The 27503-nt window shown below is 44.1% G+C and overlaps 1 protein-coding gene and 1 long non-coding RNA gene across 2 annotated transcripts in view; one reads left to right on the plus strand and one right to left on the minus strand.

The window, feature by feature from the left end:
- The first annotated feature begins 7987 nt into the window (after positions 1-7987).
- LOC129502222 (carbonyl reductase [NADPH] 1-like) lies at positions 7988-20260 on the plus strand. Its single transcript, XM_055313753.1, has 3 exons — positions 7988-8397; positions 8933-9040; positions 19675-20260. The coding sequence occupies exons 1-3, from the start codon at positions 8109-8111 to the stop codon at positions 20154-20156; spliced, it is 879 nt and encodes a 292-aa protein (XP_055169728.1). The 5' UTR covers positions 7988-8108; the 3' UTR covers positions 20157-20260.
- LOC129502226 (uncharacterized) overlaps positions 14941-27503 on the minus strand; it is a 50064-nt gene continuing 37501 nt past the window's right edge. Inside the window, exon 3 of the long non-coding RNA XR_008662906.1 lies at positions 14941-15779. This is a non-coding gene — a long non-coding RNA (uncharacterized LOC129502226). The remainder of the gene's footprint in view (positions 15780-27503) is intronic.

Consider the following 27503-nt stretch of genomic DNA (forward strand, 5'->3'; position numbering starts at 1 on the left):
GATCCCAAAGATTTTGAACAGCTGTGCTTTCATTTTTGTTAATTTCCCTGAATCTTTTTAATTCTTCTCTAATTTCCTGACTGACTCATTCCTTTTTTTAGTAGGATTCTCTTTAACTACAAGTGTCTGAGTTCCTTCCGAATTTCTTCCTGTTATTGAGCTCTAGTTTCAAATTATTGTGGTCTGAAAATATGCAAGAGATAATTCCAATTTTTGCTATATGTTGAGACCTGATTTGTGACGCAGTGTGTGGTCTATTCTGGAGAAAGTTCCATGGGCACTTGAGAAGAATGTGTATTCTGTTGCATTAGGATGGGAGGTGTGTAAATTCCATGAAGCCCATCTGGTCAGTATGCTTTTTTCAAGAGCCAACAATACTTCTATAATCCTACTCCTGGACTGTATCTCTGACATGGTACATAAATACATACCCATTAGGTCTGTGGCAGAGATAATTACTTCTGGTTCTCTCATTTGTGGTGAATTCTTCTGTTAGTCATTTTGTCCAGTGCAGAAGGGCTAAAGGAGCAAGCAGAGTCAAAAATATCAACCATGGGGATCCCTGGGTGGCGCAGTGGTTTAGCGCCTGCCTTTGGCCCAGGGCGCGATCCTGGAAACCTGTGATCGAATCCCACATCGGGTTCCCAGTGCATGGAGCCTGCTTCTCCCTCTGCCTATGTCTCTGCTTCTCTCTCTCTCTCTCTCTCTCTCTCTCTCTCTCTCTCTCTCTCTGTGACTATCATAAATAAATTTAAAAAATTAAAAAAATATATATCAACCATGACCTAAGTAAAATACACCCTAGACAATTCCAAAGAAATCAGGGATAAGAAAGTAAAACAAAGAGAAGAAAAAGAAAGAAAAAAAGAGCATAGCGGTGAAAAACAAATTTTTTAAAAAAGCAAAAATTTAAAAATGGTGGGGAGGATGTGGTTGGGAGACAGAATATAGACTCACAGAGTGGACCAAAAGGGTGATTCTCTTGATTCCAAATTTATATAAAGCAGCAAAACTTATATAAAGACACGTAGCAACCCAGAAAACAGAAACAAGATAAAAGAGGGGGGTGGATTGGGAAGGAAGAAAGACCATAACCTCACAGAATGGGCCAACACAGTGCTCCGCTTGGTTCAGAGTCTTTTTTGGTCCAGTTAGAAGATACTAACTTGTACAATTATAAAGCAAAACAAGAGAAATTAATACAGCATAACTTATATATTTACAAAAATTAAATGGAATATGGGGAAAAGATTCCAAAAATGAACAATATATCTAAGACATGTAATTGTAAAACTATGAAAGTCATAAAGGAAAAATCTTAAAAAAGAAGAGTTGATAAAATATTGTAGTTAAGGCAGAAAAAGAGAAAAATACTGGCATTTTTTAACCTGAAAGTTAAATGAATCATAAAGAAAAAAAAACCTCAAGTTCTATATACTATTTCCCCCCAGCCCTGGAGCTTAGTAGTGGTGCTCCATCAGTAAACTGGCTCTCCCCCCCGTTCTTCCAGCTGGTCCTCTGGGGGAGGGTCCTGCTGCACTGATAACCAGGTGTTTGTGTCTGAGCGGAGATACCCCACCCCTTGCCAAGTGGCCAGAATCCATGTAAAACTGTTTGCCCTGAGACGCCTTTGTTCCCTGGAGGCCTCACTTCTCCCAGGTGAAAGGAGGGGGAAAACTGGCGGCGGCCAGATCTCCAGCCCCAGAGCCAAGAGCTCCCCACATGCACCAAACCCCAGTCTGCCAGTGTACACTGGCCTAGATGTTCCTGGGGGCATCCTAGGGGGAAATGATCTGTACAAATGGAAGGGTGCCAGCCACAGGAGGACCTTGCTGTCTTGAGCAGTCCCCAGTTCCGCCTGCCTGAGGGGGAATGGAGGACACCCCACTTTGCTACCCTGTGTACAGAGGAGTGACCTTAAGAGGGCAGGGTCCTGGTTGGGCTCAAGGTGCAGCCCCACTAGGGACAGACCTTGTATTGGTCATTAGAAAATCTTCTGGAACATTTGGCCCCTCCCTTGATGAAGGGACTGAGCCAGGGCCTTGGGCTCCAGGAACCACACTGGTGCTGGATCCTAGAACACAGTTCTACTGGCATCTCTGGCTGTGGCCAGGCCTCTGCACCACGAGCCCTAGGTGTGGCCCACAAAGGATTTATTCATCACACAGGGCCACACTTGATATGCATGCAGCCTTGTCATCAGCCACCTGAGAGGCTCTGGTGACGAGAGCCAGAAAAGACCTCAGCTTTACCTTTCAGAACAACCTGTCCAGGCAGTACTCTGGGGACATGGTTTTATGGCACAGGACAAGGTGTGGGGCCAGGCAGCCAGGCAGCAGCTCCAGGACTGAGCCCATGCTTCCACCTGCTGGAGATCGACGACGCACAGAACATCTGTGCCCTACCCAACTTCCTGCAAAAGTACTGGAGCCTCAACGTGTTGGTCAACAATGCAGGCATCACCTTCAAGAGTAACAACATGGGAACACTTATGGCTGGAGACCTCCATTAGGGGATCACCCAGGGTGGATTGGAGATGATGCCTGACCACTACTGTGGGGCCCACAGCTCCTATGGGACCTAGAAGGGCTTCCCTGGGGAAGGAGGTCAGACTGGAGGCACAGAGGGAACAGGAGCCTCTGGGAGGGTATGTCTTTCCAACCACAGCACTTTGGCATTGCCATGGATCAGGTCCTCAGGGACCTGACCAAGATTTTTGCAAGTTTCTTTCCCTTAAGAGAGCAAGAGGATCTGTATCCTCAGAAGCCATTTCTCCGTACAGACAATTTCACTGTATTTTAGAGGAAAGCAAACATTCCCATTTTGTAGATGAAGGCCACATCCCAAGACAACTACTGCATTCTCCTTTTCTCCCTCTGAGATTCTCTTAAAATATTTCACTTGAACCCAAGAATCTCTAGTGCTCTATTAAGCCATCACCCACCACCTTTTTGGGGGGAAACACATTAGTACTCCCCAAACCATTGCTTGGCTCAGAATCAAGATCCAAAGAAGGAAAAGGACTAGGTGGTCTCAGAGTACAGCCCCAGAAAGGATGGATCTGTACAGTGCCATAAGGAACTTTCTGGAACATTTGGTCCCTCCTTTGATGGAAGGATTGAGATAGGGCCTTCAACTCTAGGATCTATAATGCTGGATCCTAGAACACAGTTCTACTGGCATCTCTGGCTGTGGCCAGTCTTCTGTACCATGAGCCCTAAGTGTGGCCCACAAAGATGGCCTCACAGAGGACCATGCTTGACATGCATGCAGCCTAGTCATCAGCCACCTGAGAGGCTCTGATGAGGGCCAAAAAGGGCCTCAGCTTCACTTTTGAGCCCGACCTGTATGGAAGTTCTCTGGAGATGTGGTGCTCATGGCATGGGATGAGGCTTAGAGTCGGGCAGCCGTGCAGCAGCTCCAGGCTGAGGGCCTGAGCACCCGCTTTCACCTGCTGGACATCGATGAAATACAGAGCATCCCTGCCCTGGATGACTTCCTGCACAAGGAGTACGGGGGCCTGGACATGCTGGTCAACAACGCGGGCATCGCCTTCAAGTGTAAGAACAAGAACACAGGAATGCTTAAGGGCCGAAGACCTCACTTAAGGGACCACCCAGGGTGGGTTGGGGAAAATGCCTAAACCACTACTGTGGGCCCCACAGCTCCTATGGGACCTAGAAGGGCTTCCCTGGGGAAGGAGGTCAGCCAGGAGGCACAGAGAGACAGAAGCCTCTGGGAGGGTAAGCCTTTCCAGCCACAAGGCCTTAGCATCGCCATGGATCAGACTCTCAGGGACCTGACCAAAATTTTTGCTTCTCTCTTGTTTGGATCTGGGCCATTTGGTAAATGTTAACTTATTTTGCAATAAACAAAAAAAAATGGCAAAGACACACAAAAATCTCATGTGCACTCTTCTCAAAGCCTCCCCCAAATAACGCTAACTTACAAAGCCACACAATTGCAACTCACCAGAAAAATAATTGGGACAATATTGTTCACTAACCCAGACATTACTGAGAATCGACCAGATTGCACATGCAAAAAAAAAAAAAAAAGTTACTATCCCTTCACGGACTTTCTCAAATGACTACTCCTTACTAATCTATTCTTCTCCACCCTTAATGGCTGGTGATCCAACTTTCCTATATTCAGGCAGAAGTGACCATGAAAAAAAACTTCTTTGGCACCCAAGATGTGGGCACAGAGCTGCTGCCTCTAGTGAAAGCCCAAGGTGAGCCTGATGAGGGGGCCAAGCTGTGGTGTGTCTGACATGATCTGGTCCCTGACTCTCTGTTCTCATCGGCAGACCCCTGGCCCCTGGCCCTGCTCAGCCACACTGGCCTTCTTGCTGTGCCTCCCCCAGAAGAGGTGTCCCTCTGCCTCAGGGCTCTGACACACTTGTCCTGCAGTCAGCAATGTCCTCTATCCCTCTGCTCTTTCGCCAGAGGCACTGTCTTATCCTTCAAGTCTTCATTCAAAACTCTCCCCAGAGAGCCCTTTGCTCCCTCCATGCCCCTCACAATGTACTTCCCTGGGATTCCTCCCTGGACCCTTTCTTTTCCCTCTCCTCTGAATGAGTTTATTCAGACCACTGGACTCCACTACACAAACTTTTCTGGCCCCTCGAAAATATATCACCTGCCTAGAACATTTCCAGAGCTCCAGACACACATGATGCTCTTCCTGTCTCTCCTGCTCACCATGCCCTCCCACGGCCTGTCCGGCTGGGTACAGACCCCTCCCCATGGCCTCCAAGAGACCTGCACACTCACATGTGGCCATAGCTGCTGATGACCGGTGGTGTGTCTCCAGCAGATGGGGCAGGTGTACTGCCCCGCCAGGCTGTTGCCACCCTCTGCAGGCCAGCCTGGGAGCTGCCATGGTAAAGCCAAGGCCACCAGGATGTGAGACGTGCCATCCTGGAGCTCGCCCAATTCCACCCCAGGTACCCCTGTCCGGCCTTCCTGCCTATGTTTGGATTCTTTTCCATGACCATATGGACAACTGTACATATATATTCTCTACCTTGTGATTTTCTTAGTGACATTTTCTTTTCTCTAGCTTCCTTTTTCTAAGAATACAGCATACAGTAGTGCATAGACGACATGTGAGTTCATCAGCTCTTTCTGTCAGCATTTAAGCCTTCTGGTAAAAATCAAGCTATTAGTAAAGTGTTGGGGGAATCAGAAGATACATGTGGATTTTCTACTGCATGGGATCAGTGCTCCTAACCCCCGTGTTATTCAAGGTTCAGGAAGCAGGAATACAGTGGTAGTTAGGAGTGCTCCAAGGGCATGTGCTCAGGAAAAGGCTATTAGAGAGCAAAAACAGAATTAAAGTAACAAAATTATTGATTGGCTATAACACCAAGCCTGCTTGCCTGTTTGGGATCAGTGGTCCTGTAGCTTCAATTTTGTAACTGTGAGGCATTTACAAGCTTAGGTTTGGGTTTGCTACACAGGCCACCTTGTTATTAGAGCCACGTCAGTCAGAGGGCCTCCTTGTTTCATTCATTTAACACTGTAGAAATACGCTGACGGCTAGCTAAATCCACTTCTTCATCAGGCTAGTCATTTTCCATCAGGACTGCATCCTGAGGAGGCTTGACTCAGTCTTCCATCAAGATCGCTATCAACATGAGATTCATGGATAAATGCTGGTTGAGTAGGGCTCATTAGCCTGGTGTGACACCTCATCACACTACAGTGGCACACCTAACCGGAAAACAAGAATCAAGAGATGCTGGCACATATCTAGAGTCCCACTCAGTGACTAGCAGTATGTTCTGTTCATCACTGTATCACATGGCCATATCTCCCACAGTGGTGCCACTCAATTGCTCAGGCTTATGTTCAGCCTAGTTCAGCTCCCAAACACACAAGTGGGCTTGGCAACATGTAGGCTTCAGCCTTTTGGGCATCTGGTATAATTGAGCTAAGAGATGGTATCCTCTCCTCAGAGCAGTGAGCTTCTCGAGGCACCTGTGTATTGTTGGATGCCTCTTATTGCAAGACCCATTATTCGTGCCTTTACCCTCATTCTCCTCCTCCCTGTAATCTTCACTCACCTTCGAGGGACTTCAAGGTCAACATCTGTGCTGGTCCCGATGACTTGCAATGATACTACTCAATCTAGTGCCTTCCCTCCTGCCCACTCCCATTCCTATAGGTCAGGGCTGCATAGGTCTAGACGAGTGGGCTGGCACAACCACTGTGCAATACAGCTATGTTGACTGTCAGTCCAGTTTTGCCAGACAGGGGAAGGCACCGTCCACTCCATTATGTCCTTAGGAATTCTGACATCAAGATTTAAAGCTATAGTTACACAGTTTCTTGCTTAGACATTATCCTTGCTTCTTATTTCCACAGTTGCAGCCCTGGTCCCAGGACCATGGTGTGAGCAGGAAGCAAAGGAAGTTGAGATGGTGTGGGAAAGAATTGTAAGGTCAAGGCAGCATCCTCCCAAACCCCCTCTTCCCCACATTCCCCAGTGAAGCAGTGGGGAAAGTCCCTTGCCCCCCGCCCATGTTGAGTGTGAATACATGCTCATGAATGTGTGTAAGCCCTACATACTTTTCATCTGGTGTTTGAGACAAGCAAGGATTGAGATGCCTGTTCCAGTTCTCTATGGAACCACTCCATGCAGAGGAAAATGTGTTGCTTGGCCTGCAGAAATGTAACCCGTTAGGCTAAATTGTCACACTATCTTCTGTTCTCATCCTCCTGTACTGCTTGAACATTGGCATCTTCCTCTGGGTTTACTCAAAGTTTGGTCCAGAAATAGGGTCTTTACTTGTCTGGACCTATATGGAACCTCCAGGGCTACTATCTTCCACCCAATTTGACAGCCATGTGCATGGCCATCCTTTGGGAAATCACCCCCATAACAATCTCCAGTCTTTGTCTCTTTTGCTGAGAAGTACAAGAGTCCTTCACATGTGTTTGACTCACAGGGTGCAAGAGTCTAAGTCAACAATAACCCCAGCTCTGCATTGCTGCCATGGCCCCATTTCCACTCACCTCAGGGACAGTAGGGCCATGTCATACAAGCACATCAGGATATCCACTTGCTGGTTCCAGTCCCACTCCAGTCCTGAAAGTGGTTCTTCTTCTAGGGTTCTCACTTTAAAAGTCATTAACTTCAAAAAGACTAAGGATTTTATTTATTTATTTATTTATTTATTTATTTATTGCGTTTCTAAACAGACACTGGAGTAATAGCAATGTCTGGGACAACACGATAGATCTCTACTGAAAATTCGCATAAATATTCTGCTGTCACAAAGATCCTTTTTTCCTTGATATTTTAAAACAAAACCTAATTATATAGAACACTTATTAACTGTGACTTTAAACAGAACTAAAACGTAGGCCCTTTTAGGCAAACAGGGAATTATTAAACACTAAATCAAACATCCAATAATAACTTGGCCCCTAGTTAGCTTCATAAACATCCTGTCCCTCTAGGAGCCCTCTGGAATCACACAGAGGGAGAGCCCTGCCCACAGTCAAGTCTCAGCACAGGACCAAATTCTCTATATTTCCCTCTTCAGTGTCTCCTAAGAAAGTAAGGTGATCTGTGTCCTCAGAAGCACTTCCTCTGTGCCAGAAATTTCACTGCATCTTGAAAGGAAGCAATCATTCCCATTCTCCAGAGGAAGCACACATTCCCAAGACAATATCTGTACTCCTTTCTTTCTGTTGCGGTTTTCCCAAAATTATCTTGGTTCAACTACCAAAAATCTCTAGCCCTATAGCCCATCATCAACCAACATTCTTTAGATAGCATTTCAGTCCAGCGAGAACCATTGTTTGTCTGAGAGGAGGGACCCTAAGGGAGCCTAGTCCCAGTATGGCTCAGGGTACAGCTACTGGAAAGAAAGACCTGCGATAATGTCCTTAAGAAATCTTCTAGAACATTTGGTCCCTCCTCCACTGGAGGAACTGAGGCGGAGCCTTGGGCTCTAGGAGCCACACTGCTGGATCATACAACACAGTCCTACTGGCATCTCTGACTGTGGCCAGGGCTCTGCAACACCAGCCCTTCCTGTCGCCCACAGCATCACCCATTCACCACACAGGCTGGTGCTTGCACTCCACGCAACCATGTCATCAGCCCCCCGTGTGGCAGTAGTGACCGGAGCTAACAAGGGCCTTGGCTTCGCCATCACGAGGGACCTGTGTCGGAATTTCTCTGGGGACGTGGTGCTCACTGCCAGGGATGAAGCGCGGGGCCGGGCAGCTATGCAGCAGCTCCAGGCCGAGGGCCTGAGCCCACGCTTCCACCTGCTGGACATTGATGACCTGCAGAGCATCCGCACCCTGCGTGACTTCCTGTGCAAGGAGTATGGGGGCCTGGACGTGCTGGTCAACAACGCGGGCATCAACTTTGATAGTAAGAAATGGGAACACTTAGGGCAGGAGACCTCCATTAGGGGACCACCCAGAGTGGGTTGGGGATGATGCCTGAACCACAACTATGGGGCCTAGAAGGGCTTCCCTGGGGGAGGTCAGACTGGAGGCACAGAGAGACAGAAGCCTCTGGGAGGGTAAACCTTTCCAGCCACAGTGCCTTGGCTCGATATGGATGCCTGGGACCTGACCTAGTTTTTTGTTTTTCTCTCAGTTTGGATCTGAGCCATTTAGTGAATATTTAACCTGTTTTGTAAGAAACAACAAATTCCAAACAGAGATAAACAGAAATCCCATTGTGCACATTTCTCTTAGCCTCCCCAAATAATGCCAGCTTACACAGCTACACGGCATCAACACAACCGATAAATTACCTTGAGACCATACAGCTCACTAACCCAGACACTGCTGAGATTTTAACAGAATAAACATGCAAAAAAAAAAAAAAGTTACTCAAGTGTATGGGAATCTTCTCAGATGCTACTATTTATTAATCTATTCTCCTTCTCTCCTAACAGCTGGTGATCCAACACCCCTACCTATTCAAGCAGAAGTGACACTGAAAACAAACTTCTTTGGCACCCAAAATGTGTGTAGAGAACTGCTGCCTCTAATGAAACCCCAAGGTGAGCTTGATGAGGAACCCAAGCTGTGGGGTTTCTAGCAGGATCTGGCCCCTGCCTCTCTAGTCTCATCTACGTGCCCTGGCCCCTTTCCCTGCTCAGCCACACTGGCCTCCTTGCTGTGCCTCCCCCGGGTCTGTGTTGCTCTGCCTCACGACTCTTACACAATTGTCTGGGAGTCAGCAGTGCCTTGTGTCCTGCTTTCATCTGAGGCTCTGTCTTAGCTTTTAAGTCTTCCTTCAAAATTCTCCTCAGTGAGGCCCTTTACTCTGACATACCACTCACAGATGGAGTGCTCTGGGATTCCTTCCTGGACCCTTTTTAACCCTCTCCCCTCTGAGTGATTTTATTCAGACCAGTAGACTCTTCACTACTCAAACTTCTCAGGTCCCCTCTCTACAATCTGTTAACTGCCTAGAACATTCCTAGAGCTCCACACACACATAGTTCCTTCCTGCTTGTTCCTCACCATGTGCAAATCATACCCCTCCAGCACTCAACGACACCCTAATCTAAAACAACTACATTTCCACAACACTTACCATTTTCAAAAACCCCTCCATGCTTAATGAGGTCACCATGCCCAGCTCCTGATTATCAGGAATCAGGTCCTAAGAGTGATCCTATGAATTTTGTCCTATGGATTTTGTCTGCAGGCCTCTCCTCCATGACAGCTCTACAACAGACACTCAGCTGCCATTTCTGGATCACAGCAACAATCCTAAGAGACCATGGTTCTCAGTCTTTTCCTCTCTGGGCATTCTTGGTACTCTCTTAGTGCTCACTTACTCCAAAAAGTCCTTCAGGAGCAAAGAAAGCCTAGGCTCTGAGCATAACTTGTAGGGATCTTTGTCAACACCTGCCAAAGTCTGGGCTCAGGGACTACCCTTTAACTTCTACAATGCTCTGCACAAAACAGACTACCATCATTCCTTAGTTGTAAACTACTATAATCCTTACCCCATGTGAACTTGAAGGGGGAACCACCACCCATGTACTACACTAATTAAGATAAGCTGATACTTTAGAAAGATTATGTCTCCCTCAAAAAGACTACATGCAGGTACATTTGACTCCCCATTCTGCCCCCCAATTCCTCTTCTGTCCTGGAAAGTTCTCCTACTTCCCCCAACACCGGCTTCACTGTCATGTCACAGGGCAGCTCTCAGATGTCACTGACTCCTTTACTCACCACAACACTTGAGGGTGGGATGGAGTTCCTTGTGCCACCCCCATACATCTTAAAGGTTTTCCCCTTAGAAGATAAAATGACTTCTGGCTGAGTTCGGATCTCACTTACCTCAACAGTGTTGGTTTTTGCTGCCTGTTGGCCTTGGACCAGAATGAGGAGTGAGCGCTCTCCTGGATTTGCTAAGGCAGGTTCTAATCAAACTACTGATCTTGACTCAGGGAAATTGGATTGCATGGACATGGACAGGCAAGCTATATTCTCCTTGTGAAAGAGGGTTTTCTTGTCTTTTGCAAGAGGAGAGTTCTTTTCTTAGTTGGAGGGATGGCAGCCACAGTATTTCCTGTGACCAGGACATGACTTTCTCTGGGGATACTGTTTGGGAGAAATCCTAGCTAGGATAACCAAAAGCAATACTGTTCCTCCTTTCCCATACTTCAGAAACTAGGATACAAAGAACAGTCTTGAACAACATCACAAGATCTCTGAGGGTGCAGAACACATTCTAAAGGCCTTTGTCTGCTCTATTGGCTCTGTTTTTAGGCACGGAAGGACAAAACAAAAGAGAATTGTGACCTTAAGGACATTGAGAGATAGTTAATGTTGATTCTTCATATTTTTCAATCCTTTCTTCAAAGAGTTCTACTAAAATAATTTAGCCACAAAAAAGATAAGTATCTACCCAACCAGGTGGCCACCACCAACCTTAACTAGGCAATCTGTATCAAGGCCATGAACATCCCTTCCCACATTGCATGGCTTTTCTATCTCATTCCTCCAAATTCATATTCCCTTATTTGAAGGATAATCTCCATAAAATGATAAACTGTTGTTTTTTATTTTAAATTATTTATGCACTTATTTTAAAAGATATTAAAGTATACTCATGGGTAAGGAATTGAGCAAACATTTGAAATCTGAAAACTCTTGTTCATCAGATATTAGCTAAAGTACTAGGAGAAAATACAGACTTGTATGGCTACACTTAACCAAGGAAACCTTAAAGAAGATGTTCTCAATCTTCATTTGAGAAGGTACAGTAGAAAAGTTTGCTCACAAACACATATTGACATCTTGTGGTTCTAGAATGGATAGGTGGCTAGATGTGATATGCGAGGCATTTTAGATATTATCCGCATTCGGAACATGGAAGAATAATAGATCTCAAGGTCACAAGCACAGCTGGGTTGCAGACTGAGGTCATGTGGCATCCTAACTAATGGTCCTTCCCACTACTCCAGGACCTCAAGTATTTTCCACTGGAGCACCTCTCCACGTGAATTTTCTGTTCTTCTTACCCAATTAGGCAAGATAAACAGAAAAAAAAAGGACTCTGCTGATTGGGACCAATGTCTTCCTCACTGCAGGGCCTCAGGCAACTCAGGGAAAACAACTGGAGGCACATTTAAAACCCTGAAGTGTTCTGTGAAAATCCCTTATCACTCCAGATGCTTAACACTATTAACCTTGATATGAGAAAATATGAATCTTTGAGAGAAAGTGATGAATGTTGAATCATAAAATCATGAGAAATGGCTGTGGACTTAGCACCCCTTGAATAGGCTTGAGAATCAAGGAATGCACTTGAAGTGGTGACCCCAGAGGAGAGGATGTCTAAAATATCCACCTCACTGTGGCTCTGCTTAAGAACACTGAGATTTGGAGACAGAGATTTCCTAAAAATATATCCCTTGCCACTTGCAGAGTAATGGTCTGGATGAACTGTAAGCTGACACACACTGCAGCCCCACCAGTGCAAGAGTCCTTTCTTACTTGAGGGACTGCTTTTCACAATGACTATGAAAGGGCAACCGTTTTACACACTACATCACAGTGTCACACACTCATGCAGTCACACTCACATTCACTTAGAGTCTCTGTCTCACACACTCACCCACATCTCACACACTCAAATGCACTCACACACCCTTAGCACAAGGACTTTGGGATGGCCCATACACTTCCTAGCCCATATGCCTGCCGTGTGTATTCCAGTTTAGAGTCTCTAAAATTACCCTTGAAAGCTATGAATGCACTTGACGACAAAAATGTGTACATTAGAGTCTTTGCTATGGAAGCTCCACAAGTTCCTGCACCTGTGTTTCCTGTCCTGAGCTGTCAGACTACAAGGATCTACAGTCTCACTCAGTTCCTACGAGGAGCCCCCAAGTGGCCACCCTGCCCCCTTTGGGATGTGGTCAGTGAGTGCACAGGCCTGGGGAAGAGGGACTAGCAGAGGCACCCACATCTAGCAATTTACCTTCAAAACCATTCTACTGCCCGTCAGACTTCCTTCATTACATAGATCAGTATTTTCATAACTAATCCTAGACCCCCTGAGACAGACAACACAGAATAGAAAAGATGTCATCACTTCATTACAAACAGCCTACGGAAATTTAGTAGAGTTTCTCCTTCTGCTGTCAATGCTACAGGTATGTAAGAAAATGGTCCTGAGCCCCTGTGAGTAAAGATGGCTGCCTTTCTGGTACACCAGTTACCCCGTGTGGCTTCCTCGGGCCTTGTCTTCCCTTTGTCCTGCCCTTTATTTCACACACTTCTGTGTTTTGCAGTTTTGAATCACTAATATGTATTATTTCTATTATGGAAAAGGCAGGTAATATTTTTTTAAATAAATTTTTTGAGGCTTTTATCTATTTGAGAGAGAGTTAAAGAGAAAAAGAAAGAAGAAGAAAGAAAGAAAGGAAAGAAAGAAAGAAAGAAAGAAAGAAAGAAAGAAAGAAAGAAAGAAAGAATTAGTGAGAACAGGAGCAAGAGCAGGGGGAAGGGCATAGGGAGAGAGAGGAGTAGACTCCCTGCTGAGCAGTGAGCCCCATGCAGGGCTTGAGCCCAGGAGTCCAGGATCATGACCTGAGCTGAAGGCAGAAGCTTCACTTACTAAGCCACCCAGACACCCCTTGAAGGAAATTCAACTAGTTGTAAGTAATATATATTTGAGAAGTACTCACTAAACTTTTTAAAAATTTATTTCACGTTAGTGTAGAATTGGTTTCAGGAATAGGATTCCATGTTTCATCAGTTACATATTACAATCAGGGCTCATCCCAACAATTGCCCTCCTCAATGCCCATCCCTCATTGGGCCCACTTTCCATCTCCCTGCCCTCCAGCAACCCTTAGTTTGTTTCTACAATTGTCTCTTATGCTTTGCCTCCCTCTCTCTTTTCATCTTAATTTATTTTTCCTTTCCTTCCCCTATGTTTATATGTGTCTTAAATTCCACATAAGTGAAATCATATGATATTTGCATTTCTCTGGCTGACTCATTTTGCTTAGCATAATACATGCATTTATTTATTTATTTATTTATTTATTTATTTATTTATTTATTATTTGCTAGCTCCATCCATGTTGTTGCAAATGGCAGGTTTCCATTCCTTTTGATAACTGAGTAATATTCCATTATATATGTATATATGTCCCATTCTCTTTATCCATTCATTAATTGATTGACAGTTGGGCTGTTTAGCAATAATTTTGCTATTGTTAATAGTGCTACTATAAGCATTGGGATACATGTACCCCTTTGAATCACTATGCTTATATCCTTTGGATAAATACCATTAGTGCAATTGCTGGGTCATAAGGAAGCTCTACTGTTAACATTTTAATGAACCTCTATACTGTTTCCTAGAGTGTCCACCAGTTGCATTCCCAGCAGCAGTGCCAAAGAGTTTGCCCTCCCCTCCCCCATCAATGATAACATCTGTGGTCTCATGAGTGGTTAATTTTAGAATTTCATACATATATGAGATGGTATCTCACTGTGGTTTTGATTTATATTTCACTGATGATGAGTGATGTTGAGCATCTTTTCGTGTATCTATTAGTCATCTGGATATCTTCTCTGGACAGTCATCTTTTCACATCTCTGCCCATTTGTGTGAACATATGTATTTTTTGGGTGTGGAGTTTAATAAGGTCTCTCTAGATTTTAGATACTAACCCTTTATCAGATATGTCATTTGCAAATAATCTTTCCCTGCCCCGTCATTGTCTTTTAGTTTTTTGATTACTTCCTTTGATGTGCAGAAGCTTTTTATCTTAATGAAGTCCTAATAGTTCATGTTTGCTTTTGTTTCCCCTGCCTCAGGAGATATATCTAGTAAGAAGTTGCTATGGCTCAGGCTAAAAAGGTTGCTGCCAACTTTCTTCTCTAGGATTGGGAGGATTTCCTATCTCAAATTTAGGTCTTTCATCCGTTTTACTTTATTTTTGTGTATGGTGTAGGAAAGTGGTCCAGTTTCATTCTTCTGCATGTGGCTGTCCAGATTTCCAACACCATTTGTTGAAGAAACTCCCTTATTTCCATTGGATATTCTTTCCTGCTTTGTTGAAGATTAGTTGTGGGTCCACAAGATACACTTGTGGGTCCATTTCTGGGTTCTGTATTCTATTCCATTGATCTATGTGTCCGGTTTTATGCCAGTGTCATACTGCTTGATGACTGCAGCTTTACAATATAGCTTGAAGTCCAGAATGGTGATATCTCCTGCTCTGATTTTCTTTTTCAGCATCACTTTGGCCATTCGTGTCTTTTCTGGTTCTTTTGTGTGTCTATGTATGTATTTCTTTTATTGGAGTTCAATTTGCCAACATACAGCATAACAACAAGTGCTCATCCCTCCAAATGCCCCCTTCAGTACCCATCACCCAGTTACCCCATCCCTTCACCCACCTGCCGTTCCCCTAAGTTATTTCCCAGAGTTAGGAGTCTCTCATGGTTTGTCACCCTCTCTAATTTTTCCCACTCATTTTCTCTCCTTTCTACTATAATCCCTTTCACTATTTTTTATATTCCCCATATGAGTGAAACCATACAATGATTGTCCTTCTCCAATTGACTTACTTGACTCAGCATAATACCCTCCAATTCTATCCACATTGAAGCAATGGTGGGTATTTGCCATTCTATTGGCTAATATTCCATTATATATATTTTCCACATCTTTATCCATTCATCTTTCGATGGACACCAAGGATCCCTCCACAGTTTTGCTATTGTGGACATTGCTGCTATAAACATTGGAGTGCAGGTGCCCTGCCATTTCACTGCATCTGTATCTTTGGGGTAAATCCCCAGTAGTGCAATTGCTCAGACTATGTCTTCTTTGGTGAAATTTCTGTTCATGTCTTTTGCCCATTTCATGATTGGACTGTTTGTTTCTTTGCTGTTGAGTTTAATAAGTTCTTTATAGATCTTGGATACTAGCCCTTTATCTGATAAGTCATTTGCAAATATCTTCTCCCATTCTGTAGGTTGTCTTTTAGTTTTGCTGACTCTTTCTTTTGCTGTGCAGAAGCTTTTTATCTTGATTAAGTCCCAATAGTTCGTCTTTGCTTTTGTTTCCCTTGCCTTCATAGATGTATCTTGCAAGAAGTTGCTGTGGTCAAGTTCAAAAAGGGTGTTCCCTGGGTTCTCCTCTGATTTTGATGGATTCTTGTCTCACATTTAGATCTTTCATCCATTTTGAGTTTATCTTTGTGTATGGTGTAAGACAATGGTCTAGTTTCATTCTTCTGCATGTTGGTTCTTTGAAAGAATTAATAAGATAGATAAACCATTAGCCAGCCTTATTAAAACGAAAAAAGACTCAAATTAATAAAATCACAAATGAAAAGGGAGAGATTATAACCAATACCAAGGAAATAACAATTTAAAAAACATATTATGAGGGCAACCCAGGTGGCTCAGCGGTTTAGCACCGCCTTCAGCTCAGGGCGTGATCCTGGAGACCCGGGATTGAGTCCCACATCGGGCTTCGTGCCTGGAGCCTGCGTCTCCCTCTGCCTGTGTCTCTGCCTCTCTCTCTCTCTCTGTGTGTGTGTGTGTGTGTGTGTGTGTGCTCTCATGAATAAATAAATAAAATCTTTTAAAAAAACATATTATGAGCAGCTATACGTCAATAAATTAGGCAATCTAGGAAAAATGGACGCACTTCTGGAAAACCACAAACTACCAAAACTAGAACAGGAAGAAATAGAAAACCTGAACAGGCCAATACCTAGGGAGGAAATTGCAGCAGTCATCAAAAACCTCCCAAGACACAAAAGTCCAGGGCCAGGTGACTTCCCAGGGGAATTCTATCAAATGTTTAAAGAAGAAACACTACCTATTCTACTAAAGCTGTTCCGAAAGATAGAAAGGGACAGAATACTTCCAAACTCGTTTTATGAGGCCAGCATCACCTTAATTCCAAAGATCTGGTTTCTATAATTCACCAATTATAGACCAATATCCCTGATGAGCACAGATGCAAAAATTCTCAACAAGACACTAGCCAATAGGATCCAACAATACATTAAGAAGATTATTCACCATGACCAAAGTGGGATTTATCCCCAGGATGCAAGGCTGGTTCAACACTTGTAAAACAATCAACATGATAGATCATATCAACAAGATAAAAAGCAAGACCATATGACCCTCTCCATAGATATAGAGAAAGCATTTGACAAAATACGGCATCCATTCCTGATCAAAACTCTTCAGAGTGTAGGGATAGAGGGAACATTCCTCAGCATCTTAAAAGCTATCTATGAAAAGCCCACAGCAAATATCATTCTCAATGGGGAAGCACTGGGAGCCTTTCCCCTAAGATCAGGAACACGACAGGGATGTCCACTCTCACCACTGCTATTCAACATAGTACTAGAAGTCCTAGCCTCAGCAATCAGGCAACAAAAAGAAATAAAAGGCATTCAAATTGGCAAAGAAGTCAAACTCTCCCTCTTCTCAGACGACATGATATTGTACATAGAAAACCCAAAAGACTCCACCCTAAGATCTCTGAACTCATACAGCAATACAGCAATGTGGCAGGATACAAAATCAATGCCCAGAAATCAGTGGCATTTCTATACACTAACAATTAGACTGAAGAAAGAGAAATTAAGGAGTCAATCCCATTTACAATTGCACCCAAAACCATAAGATACCTAGGAATAAACCTAACCAAAGAGGCAAAGGATCTATACCCTAAAAACTAAGAACACCCTTGAAGGAAATTGAGGAAGATACATAGAGATGGAAAAATATTCTATCCTCATGGATTGGAAGAATTAATATTGTGAAAATGTCAATGTTACCCAGGGCAATTTACACGTTTAATGCAATCCCTATCAAAATACCATCGAATTTCTTCAGAGATTTGGAACAAATCATCTTAAGACTTGTGTGGAATCAGAAATGACCCCGAATAGCCAGGGCAATATTGAAAAAGAAAACCAGAGGCAGGGGCATCACAATGCCGGATTTCAAGCTGTACTACAAAGCTGTGATCATCAAGACAGTGTGGTACTGGCACGAAAACAGGCACATAGATCAATGCAACAGAATAGAGAACCCAGAAGTGGGCCCTCAACTCTATGGTCAACTAAATCCGACAAAGCAGGGAAGACTATCCACTGGGAACAGGACAGTCTCTTCAATAAATGGTGCTGGGAAATTCGGACAGCCACATGCAGAAGGATGAAACCAGACCATTCTCTTCTCTGGTTCTATACAAATATTAGAATTGTTTCTTCTAGCTCTATGAAAAAGCTGGTATTATTTTGATAGGGAAATCATTGAATACGTCGATTCCTTGGGTAGTGCAGACATTTTAACAATATATGTTCTTCCAAACCTGAGCATGAAAGTTTTTCCATTTCTTTCTGTCTTCTTTAATTTCTTCCGTAAGTATTGTCTAGTTTTCAGCAGTACTCACTAAAACATTTGACAAATAGGTCCCATTAACGTTACACTTAACATGTTATTGATGAAATAAAGTACTGGAGTAAAAGACCCCTTCCTTAAAGGTGTTCCTCTTAGAAAACGGATACATTAAGAACATAGTTTCTACAATTTGTTTTAATTTTCTCTCAACACCACGTTATAAGAGTCAGAGTGCCATCCATGTATCATCTCTTCCACTGAACTTTTTTGGCACTGCCATTCCTTAGTGGGAGGAAACTCATATTTAAGTGGCAATGACTTTCATTCCTGGATATTTTATTTACATTAAAAAAAGGAAAGTTTCCTAATTTTCTTAGCTCCGACTGTAGGTATGATCTCATGACCTTTCTATAATGCTGAAAAGACTCAATTAAATATCAAAATAGGTGTGCCTGGGTGGCTCAGTCCTTTAAGCTACTGATCCTTGGTATCACCTGACTCAGGTCACGATCTCAGGGTTATGTGATGGAGCCCTGAGTCAGGCTCTGCAATCTGAGGGGAGTCTACTTGGGATTCTCTCTATTCCTCTCCCTCTGCCCTTCTCCCACTTGCTAACGCCAGCTCATGCACTCTCATTCTTCCTAAAATAAATAAAATTTTAAATAAATAAATGTAAAAATATGAGACTAATGACTTATACATGTCAATGTAAGTTCATTCTTATAAATACTAACTATACTTTCAAAAAAGAGTTAGTGAGAAAAGCGTCAGTGCTTTACACTTCTAACAGCTTTATTGAGATACAATTCACCTATCATACACTTCACCCTTTTCAGGAATCCAACTCAGTAGATTTTAGCAATTGGGCAGTGTTGTAGAACCATCACTGAGTCAAGATTAGCACATTGTCATCACCCCAACAGTTCCTGTACCCTTATCTATAAGCCCTCTGTTCCCCACGCCCCCCTCCCCCAAGCAACCACCAATCTACTTTCTGTCCCTACTTTTTTTTTTTCCCCTGGACATCCCATATATGGAGAGCCATATAATGAGTGGTCTCTTGTGACTGGCTTCTTTGTTTCAATGATGTTATCAAGGTTCATCCATGGTACAGCATGGACTTCATTTCTTTTTAGAGCATCTCTTTATAACATGACAGTTTCCCACTGCCCCTTTCCATGACCATACAGCCAGGCATTTTGTCACTGCTCCTGAGAAGATGATATCCCAAACCCAGAGAAAACATCATGCAATTCAGCCCACTGAGGTGAGTTGCTTTTAGCTGGCCACAGCAGAGTAAAAATCGACTTACCCCAATGTAGTCTGTTCACCTTCAAAAGGCCATCTTTAAACTCAGAAGCTGATTGTGAGCTACTAAACACTTGTTCATAGAGCACTGCTCAGGTGACTATAAGAAGGTCTCCAGGCAGTCCCAGAGGGGACCTATGAGGAAAACTGGCTCTCTACCCGTGACGGCAGGGAGTGCCTTCTTACACTGTACTTGCCATGTTCCTCTATAGGGCACTCTCTCTTCTTTGTGGAACATCTGGGCACTACTCAGTCCCTTTAGATCATTTCTGTCACATCATCTGAGACATTATGGGTAAAACAAGGTTCAAGACTGCAGCATGTCCTTGAGTCGCAGAGGCAGTCTTCATTAACCCTCAGAGCAAACGAGAAATTGTCTCCCAAATGGACAAAATACTAGCAATATTGGTATTCATCATTCTCATGCATGCCATTCTTTGTGACTCTTTGTGTTGTATTTTAGGCAGAGTGGTGAATGTGTCTAGCGTAATGGGCTTCGTAACCCTTAAACAGTGCAGCCCAGAACTGCAACAGAAGTTTACAAGTGAGGCCATCACAGAGGAGGAGCTGGGGATGCTCATGGACAAGTTTGTGGAAGACGTAAAGAATGGAGTGCACAAGAAGGAGGGCTGGCCTGATACGAAACTAGTCACCTATGGAATATCAAAGATGGGTATCACCATTCTGTCCAGAATCCATGCCAGGAAACTGAGTGAGCAGAGAAGAGGTGACAAGATCTTCCTGAATGCCTGCTGCCCTGGGTGGCTGAGAACAGACATGGGTGGACCAAAAGGCATCAAAAGCCCAGAAGAAGGAGCAGAGACCCCTGTCTACTTAGCCCTTTTGCCCTCAGATGCCGAGGGGCCTCATGGCGAGTTTGTCATGGAAAAGAAAGTTGAACAATGGGGACTCCCCTTTCAGTTTCCTCCATGGATCGTAATTTGATATCTGCCATGATTTGACCAAAACAACTCTTATGCTATCAACAATATCCTTATCAAAAAAAAAAAAAGAATTACTAACTCTATTGAGTATTCACATTGTATTGGCTACTAATTCTGTGCAGTTTTCTTTAATTTCTTCTGTAATGTAGAAGAAAAAGTGGAATTGATGACAATAATAAATGAACATTACATATCAATAATATCAATAAAAATTCTAGGGGACACCTGGGTGGCTTAGTGGTTAAGCATCTGCCTTTGGCTCAGGGCATGATCCCAGAGTCCCAGGATCGAGTCCTGCATCAGGTTCCCTGCCTGGAAACTGCTTCTCCCTCTGCCTATGTCTCTGCCTCTCTCTCTGCATTTCTCATGAATAAATAAATTAAAAATTTTTTAAAATTCTAAATCAATGTCCATGTGCACAGATTGCTCTATGCCAGAAAGCCCCAAACTCTAACTCGGAGCTAGGTCAAGAGAAGGGACAGTTAAACTCAAGGCTTGGTAAACATCAGTGAAAGAGCCAGGTAATAAGCACTTTTTGCCTTTAGAGGCCAATGGTCTCTGTTGGACCTACTCAAATCTGCTGTTGTAGCTGAACCTCACCACAGGTGATGTATAAGCACATGAATGGAGCTGGATTTCCCTTGCCAGTATACTTTAGCAGCCTCTACTATGACATGGGCAGCCCCATGAAGAAGAGATACCTGCTGTATCTTTATATTTCAAACTTACTGGGTAAAAAAACAATTGTGAGATAGGAAATGGGATTGAGCACTCTAGACACATCTATAAGACTATCTGAGACAAGGGGGAAAGTGAATGTGGACTGGTATCAATGGATATGTGAGAATTATTGTCAGATCTCCTCAAGGTGAATGTCTTACCCACATAGGGATAAAGGGCCACCGAGTTGGTAACATGAACATGGTTCAGCAAAATATTGACAGAAGGTAAATACCTACCAATAATAAAATAGTCATCATTGTGGAGCCTACTTTGGTGAATACGTGATGGACCACAATACTATTCTTTCCTCTTTCCTCTTTGAAAGCTCTCAACACAAACATCTGGAAATCAAAAAGATCCAGGCTCTGCCACCTTACTGGGTGACCTTGCACAAAATCCTACATGTTGCTGTATGTCAGTCTCCTCAAGTGTCCAATGGGAGAAACGTCATAGGATTGTTGTGAAAAGGAAGTGAACTCATGCAGGTGGACAGGCTGAAAACAGTGATGGTGCAAAGTGTTATCCGTCATGAATCCCTATAGTGGGGCCTGACACATCCACAGCCCTGAGAGGAAGCTTCCTCCTACCCTGCCCCAATCCTGGCTCCCCATAGGTTCCTTAAATGCCCACCACCTCGCCCTGTCACAGAAGCATCCATGTTGTACAGACTCCTCTCCTCTCATGACTATATTTCACTTCTCACCAGAGGTCTTCAGCTGACAGAAATGAAAACTATTTGCCCCTGACATAAGAATAGGATCTTTATTTAAAAGTGAGGTTTCCTTTGCAAGTTTTGCCATTTATCAGGGCTGTTAATTTCATCCATTTGCTTGTAATTCTAAACAATCCCATGAGGAATCTCAATGTCTAAGTCAAGACAATAGTATTTCTACTGCTAGTTTGGAAATCTATCCTGGTGTCACAAAGATTTTCCTCAGTATTTTAAAAATAACACCTAATTATATATAACACTTACTGTTAGGTTAAACAAACCCAAATGTAGGCACTTCAGGCAAACCGGGCATTATGTTACCATTAAATCAAGCATCCAATCAATACCTTAGCCCACAGTGAGTTTCATAAACATCCCCTCCAACTCATGCCCCCTGGAATTACAGAGATCGAGAGCCTTGCCCATAGCCAAACTCAGTATAGAACTGAATTCTCTATTTCTCCCTCTTGAGTTTCTTCTAATAAAGTCTGGGGATATGTGTCCTCAAAAAACTTCCCCCGTGCCAGTAATGTCACTGCATCTGGGAAGGAAGCAACCATTTCCATTCTGCAGAGGAAGGACACATTCCTAAGGCAATCGCTATACTCCTTTGGTTCTGTTCAGATTTTCCCAAAATAATTTTAGTTTAACTACCATGATTCTCTAGCCCCTTATTAATCATGACCAACTACCTCTGTTTTGCGGAGCAAATAAGTCCAAACTGAACCATTGCTTATCTCAGAGGTGAGATCCTAGGGTGACAGAGCACTGTTTGGGGTAAGGGTACATCCCCATTAAAGATAGATCTGTTATAGGGTCATTAGGACCCCTTCTGGAACATTTGGGCCCTACTGTGAAAGGGGACAGAGGTGGGGCCTTGGGCTCTTAGAGTCACAGCACTGAATACTAGAACACAGTTCTACTGGCATCTTTGACTGTGGCCAGCCCCTGATAGCACACCCTCAATGGCCCACCAGATCTGCTCTCCACACCTATTGCCTCACTCAGCCTAGTGGCCCTGTATCCATGTGGCACTGGTGACTGGGCCCAACAAGGCACTCCTTCACCATCACATGCATCTTGTGCTAGCAGTTCTCTGGAGGCATGGTGCTCACAACCATGCTTCTGCCTGCTGTACATTGACGATCTACAGAGCATCTGTTCCCTGCTTGATTTCCATGGGAACCTGGACATGCTAATCAACAGCACAGATGTCACCTTCCCCTCTCCCTTTCTGAGAGTTATAGTCAGGCTAGTGGAATTTTCACTACCTACAATCCATAAGGTATCCCTAAAATCTGTCACCTACCCAGAATATTCCAGGATTTCTAGGCACATGTATTTATCTTCCTGCATCTCCCCTTGCACCTGATGTCCTCCCTTCCTACCTCAAGCCCTTCCAACCCCATCTATAACCAGTATTTCTAGAGAACACTCATTTCTCCATTTGTTCATTTACGGTAGCTTCTCTCAGTTTTGTGCTCATCTGGAGAAATGCGACTTATTAATTGGATTCTGAACCTCAGTGAAATTGGTGTTTCTATGAGAAAATCAGGGCTGGGGCTTCCTACTCTTTCATCTTGCTGATGTTACTCTTCAGATTGTTTTTGGCCTAAAGCTGCAACATCAACTCTTCACTGGGTCTCCAGCCTGCTGGCCTACCCTGCTGATTTTGGACTTGCCAGAGTCTATAACTGTAAGTCACTCCTTAAAACTCCTTAAAATAAATCTCACTCACTCTTTCCCTCTCTTCTTCTATGTATGTGTATATGCACGCACACACATGCACACACCCTATCAGTTCATTTGTCTCTCAAGATTCTGAACTAATAGATTAATACTTATGGGAAAAGAATAAATATCACTCTATATTTTTTTTATTTTTTTATAAATTAATTTTTATTGGTGTTCAATTTACCAACATACAGAATAACACCGAGTGCTCATCCCGTCAAGTGTACCCCTCAGTGCCCGTCACCCACTCACCCCCACCCCCCGCCCTCCTCCCCTTCCACCACCCCTAGTTCATTTCCCAGAGTTAGAAGTCTTTATGTTCTGTCTCCCTTTCTGATATTTCTCACACATTTCTTCTCCCTTCCCTTATATTCCCTTTCGCTATTATTCATATTCCCCAAATGAATGAGAACATACACTGTTTGTCCTTCTCCGGTTACTATGGCCAAGTTCAAAAAGGGTGTTGCCTGAGTTCTTCTCTGGAATTTTGATGGAGTCTTGTCTCACATTTAGATCTTTCATCTATTTTGAGTTTATCTTTGTGTATGGTGCAAGAGAGTGGTCTAGTTTCATTCTTCTGCATGTGGATGTCCAATTTTCCCAGCACCATTTATTGAAGAGACTGTCTTTCTTCCAGTGGATCGTCTTTCCTCCTTTATCGTATATTAGTTGAGCATAAAGTTCAGGGTCCACTTCTGGGTTCTCTGTTCTGTTCCATTGATCTATATGTCTGTTTTTGTGCCAGTACCACACTGTCTTGATGAACACAGCTTTGTAGTACTCTGAAGAAACTCCATGGTATTTTGATAGGGATTGCATTATACGTGTAAATTGCCCTGGGTAACATTGACATTTTCACAATATTAATTCTGCCAATCCATGAGCATGGAATATTTTTCCATCTCTTTGTGTCTTCCTCAATTTCTTTCAGAAGTGTTCTGTAGTTTTTAGGGTATATTTTGAGAACCATTTGAATGGTAAATGGTTCTCCAACCTTTTATTTTCAGGTTGTAGGTGTCCTTCTGTCTAAAATGAGTCTCTTGTAGACAGCAAATAGATGGGTCCTGTTTTTTTATCCAGTCTGAAACTCTGCGCCTTTTGATGGGGTCATTAAGCCCATTCACGTTCAGAGTTACTTGAACTTCTCCTTAAAGGGGAGTTTTAAGAGTCCCCCTTAAAATTTCTTGCAGAGCTGGTTTGGAGGTCACATATTCTTTCAGTTCCTGCCTGTCTTGGAAGCTCTTTATCTCTCCTTCCATTTTGAATGAGAGCCTTGCTGGATAAAGTATTCTTGGTTGCATGTTCTTCTCATTTAGGACCCTGAATATATCCTGCCACCCTAATACTCCTCCCCATAAAAGTCAGGGATTTCTTGTCTCTTGCTGCTTTAAGGATCTTCTCTTTATCTTTGGAATTTGCAAGCTTCACTATTAAATGTCGAGGTGTTGAACGGTTTTTATTGATTTTAGGGGGGGATCTCTCTATTTCCTGGATCTGAATGCCTGTTTCCCTTCCCAGATTGGGAAAGTTTTCAGCTAGGATTTGTTCAAATACATATTCTGGCCCTCTGTCCCTTTCGGCGCCCTCGGGAACCCCAATTAAACGTAGGTTTTTCTTCCTCAGACTGTCACTTATTTGCCTTAATCTGTCTTCATGGTCCCTTAATTGATTGTCTCTTTTTTCCTCAGTTTCCCTCTTTGCCATTAACTTGTCTTCTATGTCACTCACTCGTTCTTCCACCTCGTTAACCCTCATCGTTAGGACTTCTAGTTTGGATTGCATCTCATTCAATTGATTTTTAATTTCTGCCTGATTGGATCTAAATTTTGCAGTCATGAAGTCTCGTGAGTCCTTAATGCTTTTTTCTAGAGCCACCAGTAGCTGTAGAATAGTGCTTCTGAATTGGCTTTCTGACATTGAAGTGTAATCCAGATTTTGTAACTCTGTGGGAGCGAGGGCTGTTTCTGATTCTCTGTTTTGAGGTGAGGTTTTCCTTCTAGTCATTTTGCTCAGTGCAGAGTGGCCAGAAACAAGTTGTGTTGGAACACGGGGGAGTATCACTGGTCCGTCCAGCTGGTCTTCTGGGGGAGGGGCCTGCTGTGCTGATTCTCAGGTGTTAGCACTTGGGGGAGCTGCTCTGCCCCTGCCTGCTGCAGGGCTCAGCGGGGGTTGTTTACCCCGTGGGGCCCCAGGAGGAACAGCAGCAGTTGCTATGGCAGCTCTGGAAGCCTGGATTCAGCCTCTGCAGGAACTACGGGGCTCGGGCTCTCGGTTCTCCGTCCGCAGGGCCTGGAGGCTCCGGGGCGGGGCCGCTGATCTGCTCAGCTCGGGGCAGGAGCGTCCTCGCTGTCCTGGGCCCTCTGCCTGTCCCGGGGGAGGCCGGATCCTGGGCTGTGTCCAGGCGCCCTGTGCCCCGGGGCCTGCGCTGTTGGATTCGCGCTCCCGCCCCGCAGCCCCCTCCGCGGAGCCGCCGCCCGAGCCCCTCCGAGCTGCTCCGGTCGGTCCCTCCGTGCGCGCTGCAGCCCTTAGGGAGCTCGGCGCACTCTCCCGGGGCGCAGGTGCCTGTTAGTGTCCCCGGGAGCCCGAGGGCATCCCCGCCCTCCTGGGTCCTGCTCCACCTCCCTGCGAGCCCCTTTCCGCCCGCCCGGGAAGGTTGGTGCAGCTCCTGCTCCTCCGGGACGGGGCTCTCCTGTCCTGGGGACACTCGCCCCGGCCTCAGCCCGGCTCCTCGCGGGGCCCCTCCCCCTCGGAGGCCTTTTGTTTCTTTATTTCTTTTTCCCCGTCTTCCTACCTTGATAGAAGCGCGGACTCTTCTCACTGTAGCATTCCAGCTGGTCTCTCTTTAGATCTCAGGCCGAATTCATAGATTTTCAGGATGATTTGAAGGTTATCTAGGTATTTTGGTGGGGACAGGTGATTTGGGGACCCTGCTCTTCCGCCATCTTGCCCCTCCAATATCACTCTATATTGCAAGAGATGTGTTAAGTTAGTATTTTGAGCAAAGGAGCTTATCCTAGATTTTCTTGCTGGGCCCTAAATGTCGTCACATTTACTCTTATAGACAGAGGTCAAAGAAATTTTGAGGAAGAAGAGGAGGCATGTGACCATGGAAGAAGTTATTAGGCTGATGTAGCCACAAGCAAAGAAACACCTGCAGCCACCAGAAGGTGGAAGAGGCAAGGAAAGGTTTTTCTTTTCTGCACCTTCCATGACAAATGATTATAAACTGGGTAGGTTAAAACAATAGCCATCTATTCTCTTGAAGTCCTGGAGGCCACAGGTCTGAAATCAAGGTGCTTCCAGTGCTGTGCGCTCTCCAGTTTCTAGAGAAGATACCTATGTTCTTTGTTTATTTTGCAATTTGGCCACATTTGTGACTCTGTGTAAGTTTTGGCAGATTACCCTAAAGAGCCCTCAGGTAAAAACCTCTTGCATTTTTTTTTTTTTTTTGGCAGCTCTCCTTAGGATTATGGGTTGTGCCAAAGTACTGTTATTGAAGAACAAAGAGTTCAGAAAGTTCCTTTCCTTTAGCAAAAGAACACACACACAACCAGCAATTATGTCTCTTCTTCTGCGAGTGCTCTTGATCTCTGTTGGAAGGTTACTACATCTCCCTACATATAAAACATGCTATCCAGTGGTATAGGACACTGCTGGCCCTTCAGGCAGGTCAAGAAAGGAGAGGTTACCACATGGGCCCCCGGTCCAGGAGCAGGTGACTTTGAAGCAACTGCAGGGAGGTCAAGTGATTTTTGCCCATCAGTGACCAGTGCAGTTTTCTAAATGCAGGACCTAAACAAGTGTCCATCAGCTGGGAAGAGATCAGGAAGAAAGAAGTGATGAGAACAAGAGAGGTTTTGTGCTCTGCAGATTGAGTATCATAATTCAGAGTAAAGAGGTTGATGGAAGAGCCATGCATATAATATGGTGATATGACAAAAGAAATTTACAAAATTGTTCTGCAACTTGTTCTGGAAATTCTGAAAAAAGCCAGAATATCTCTGGCTTCTGTTTGAGTTCTGTCCACAGAGCCCCAAGTTCTTTCCCACTGGGCTCAGCAATAGCTTGCTTGGTTTTGTATTCCAGAAAGACAAGATTATAAACAGTAAACTGTTTAAACACAGATTATTTCACCAATTAATCTAACTTATAAATGCTTATCAGTCTCTGCCCAGATCT

The sequence above is a fragment of the Nyctereutes procyonoides genome, unplaced genomic scaffold (genome assembly GCF_905146905.1).
Source record: "Nyctereutes procyonoides isolate TBG_1078 unplaced genomic scaffold, NYPRO_anot_genome, whole genome shotgun sequence".
Taxonomy (NCBI): domain Eukaryota; kingdom Metazoa; phylum Chordata; class Mammalia; order Carnivora; family Canidae; genus Nyctereutes; species Nyctereutes procyonoides.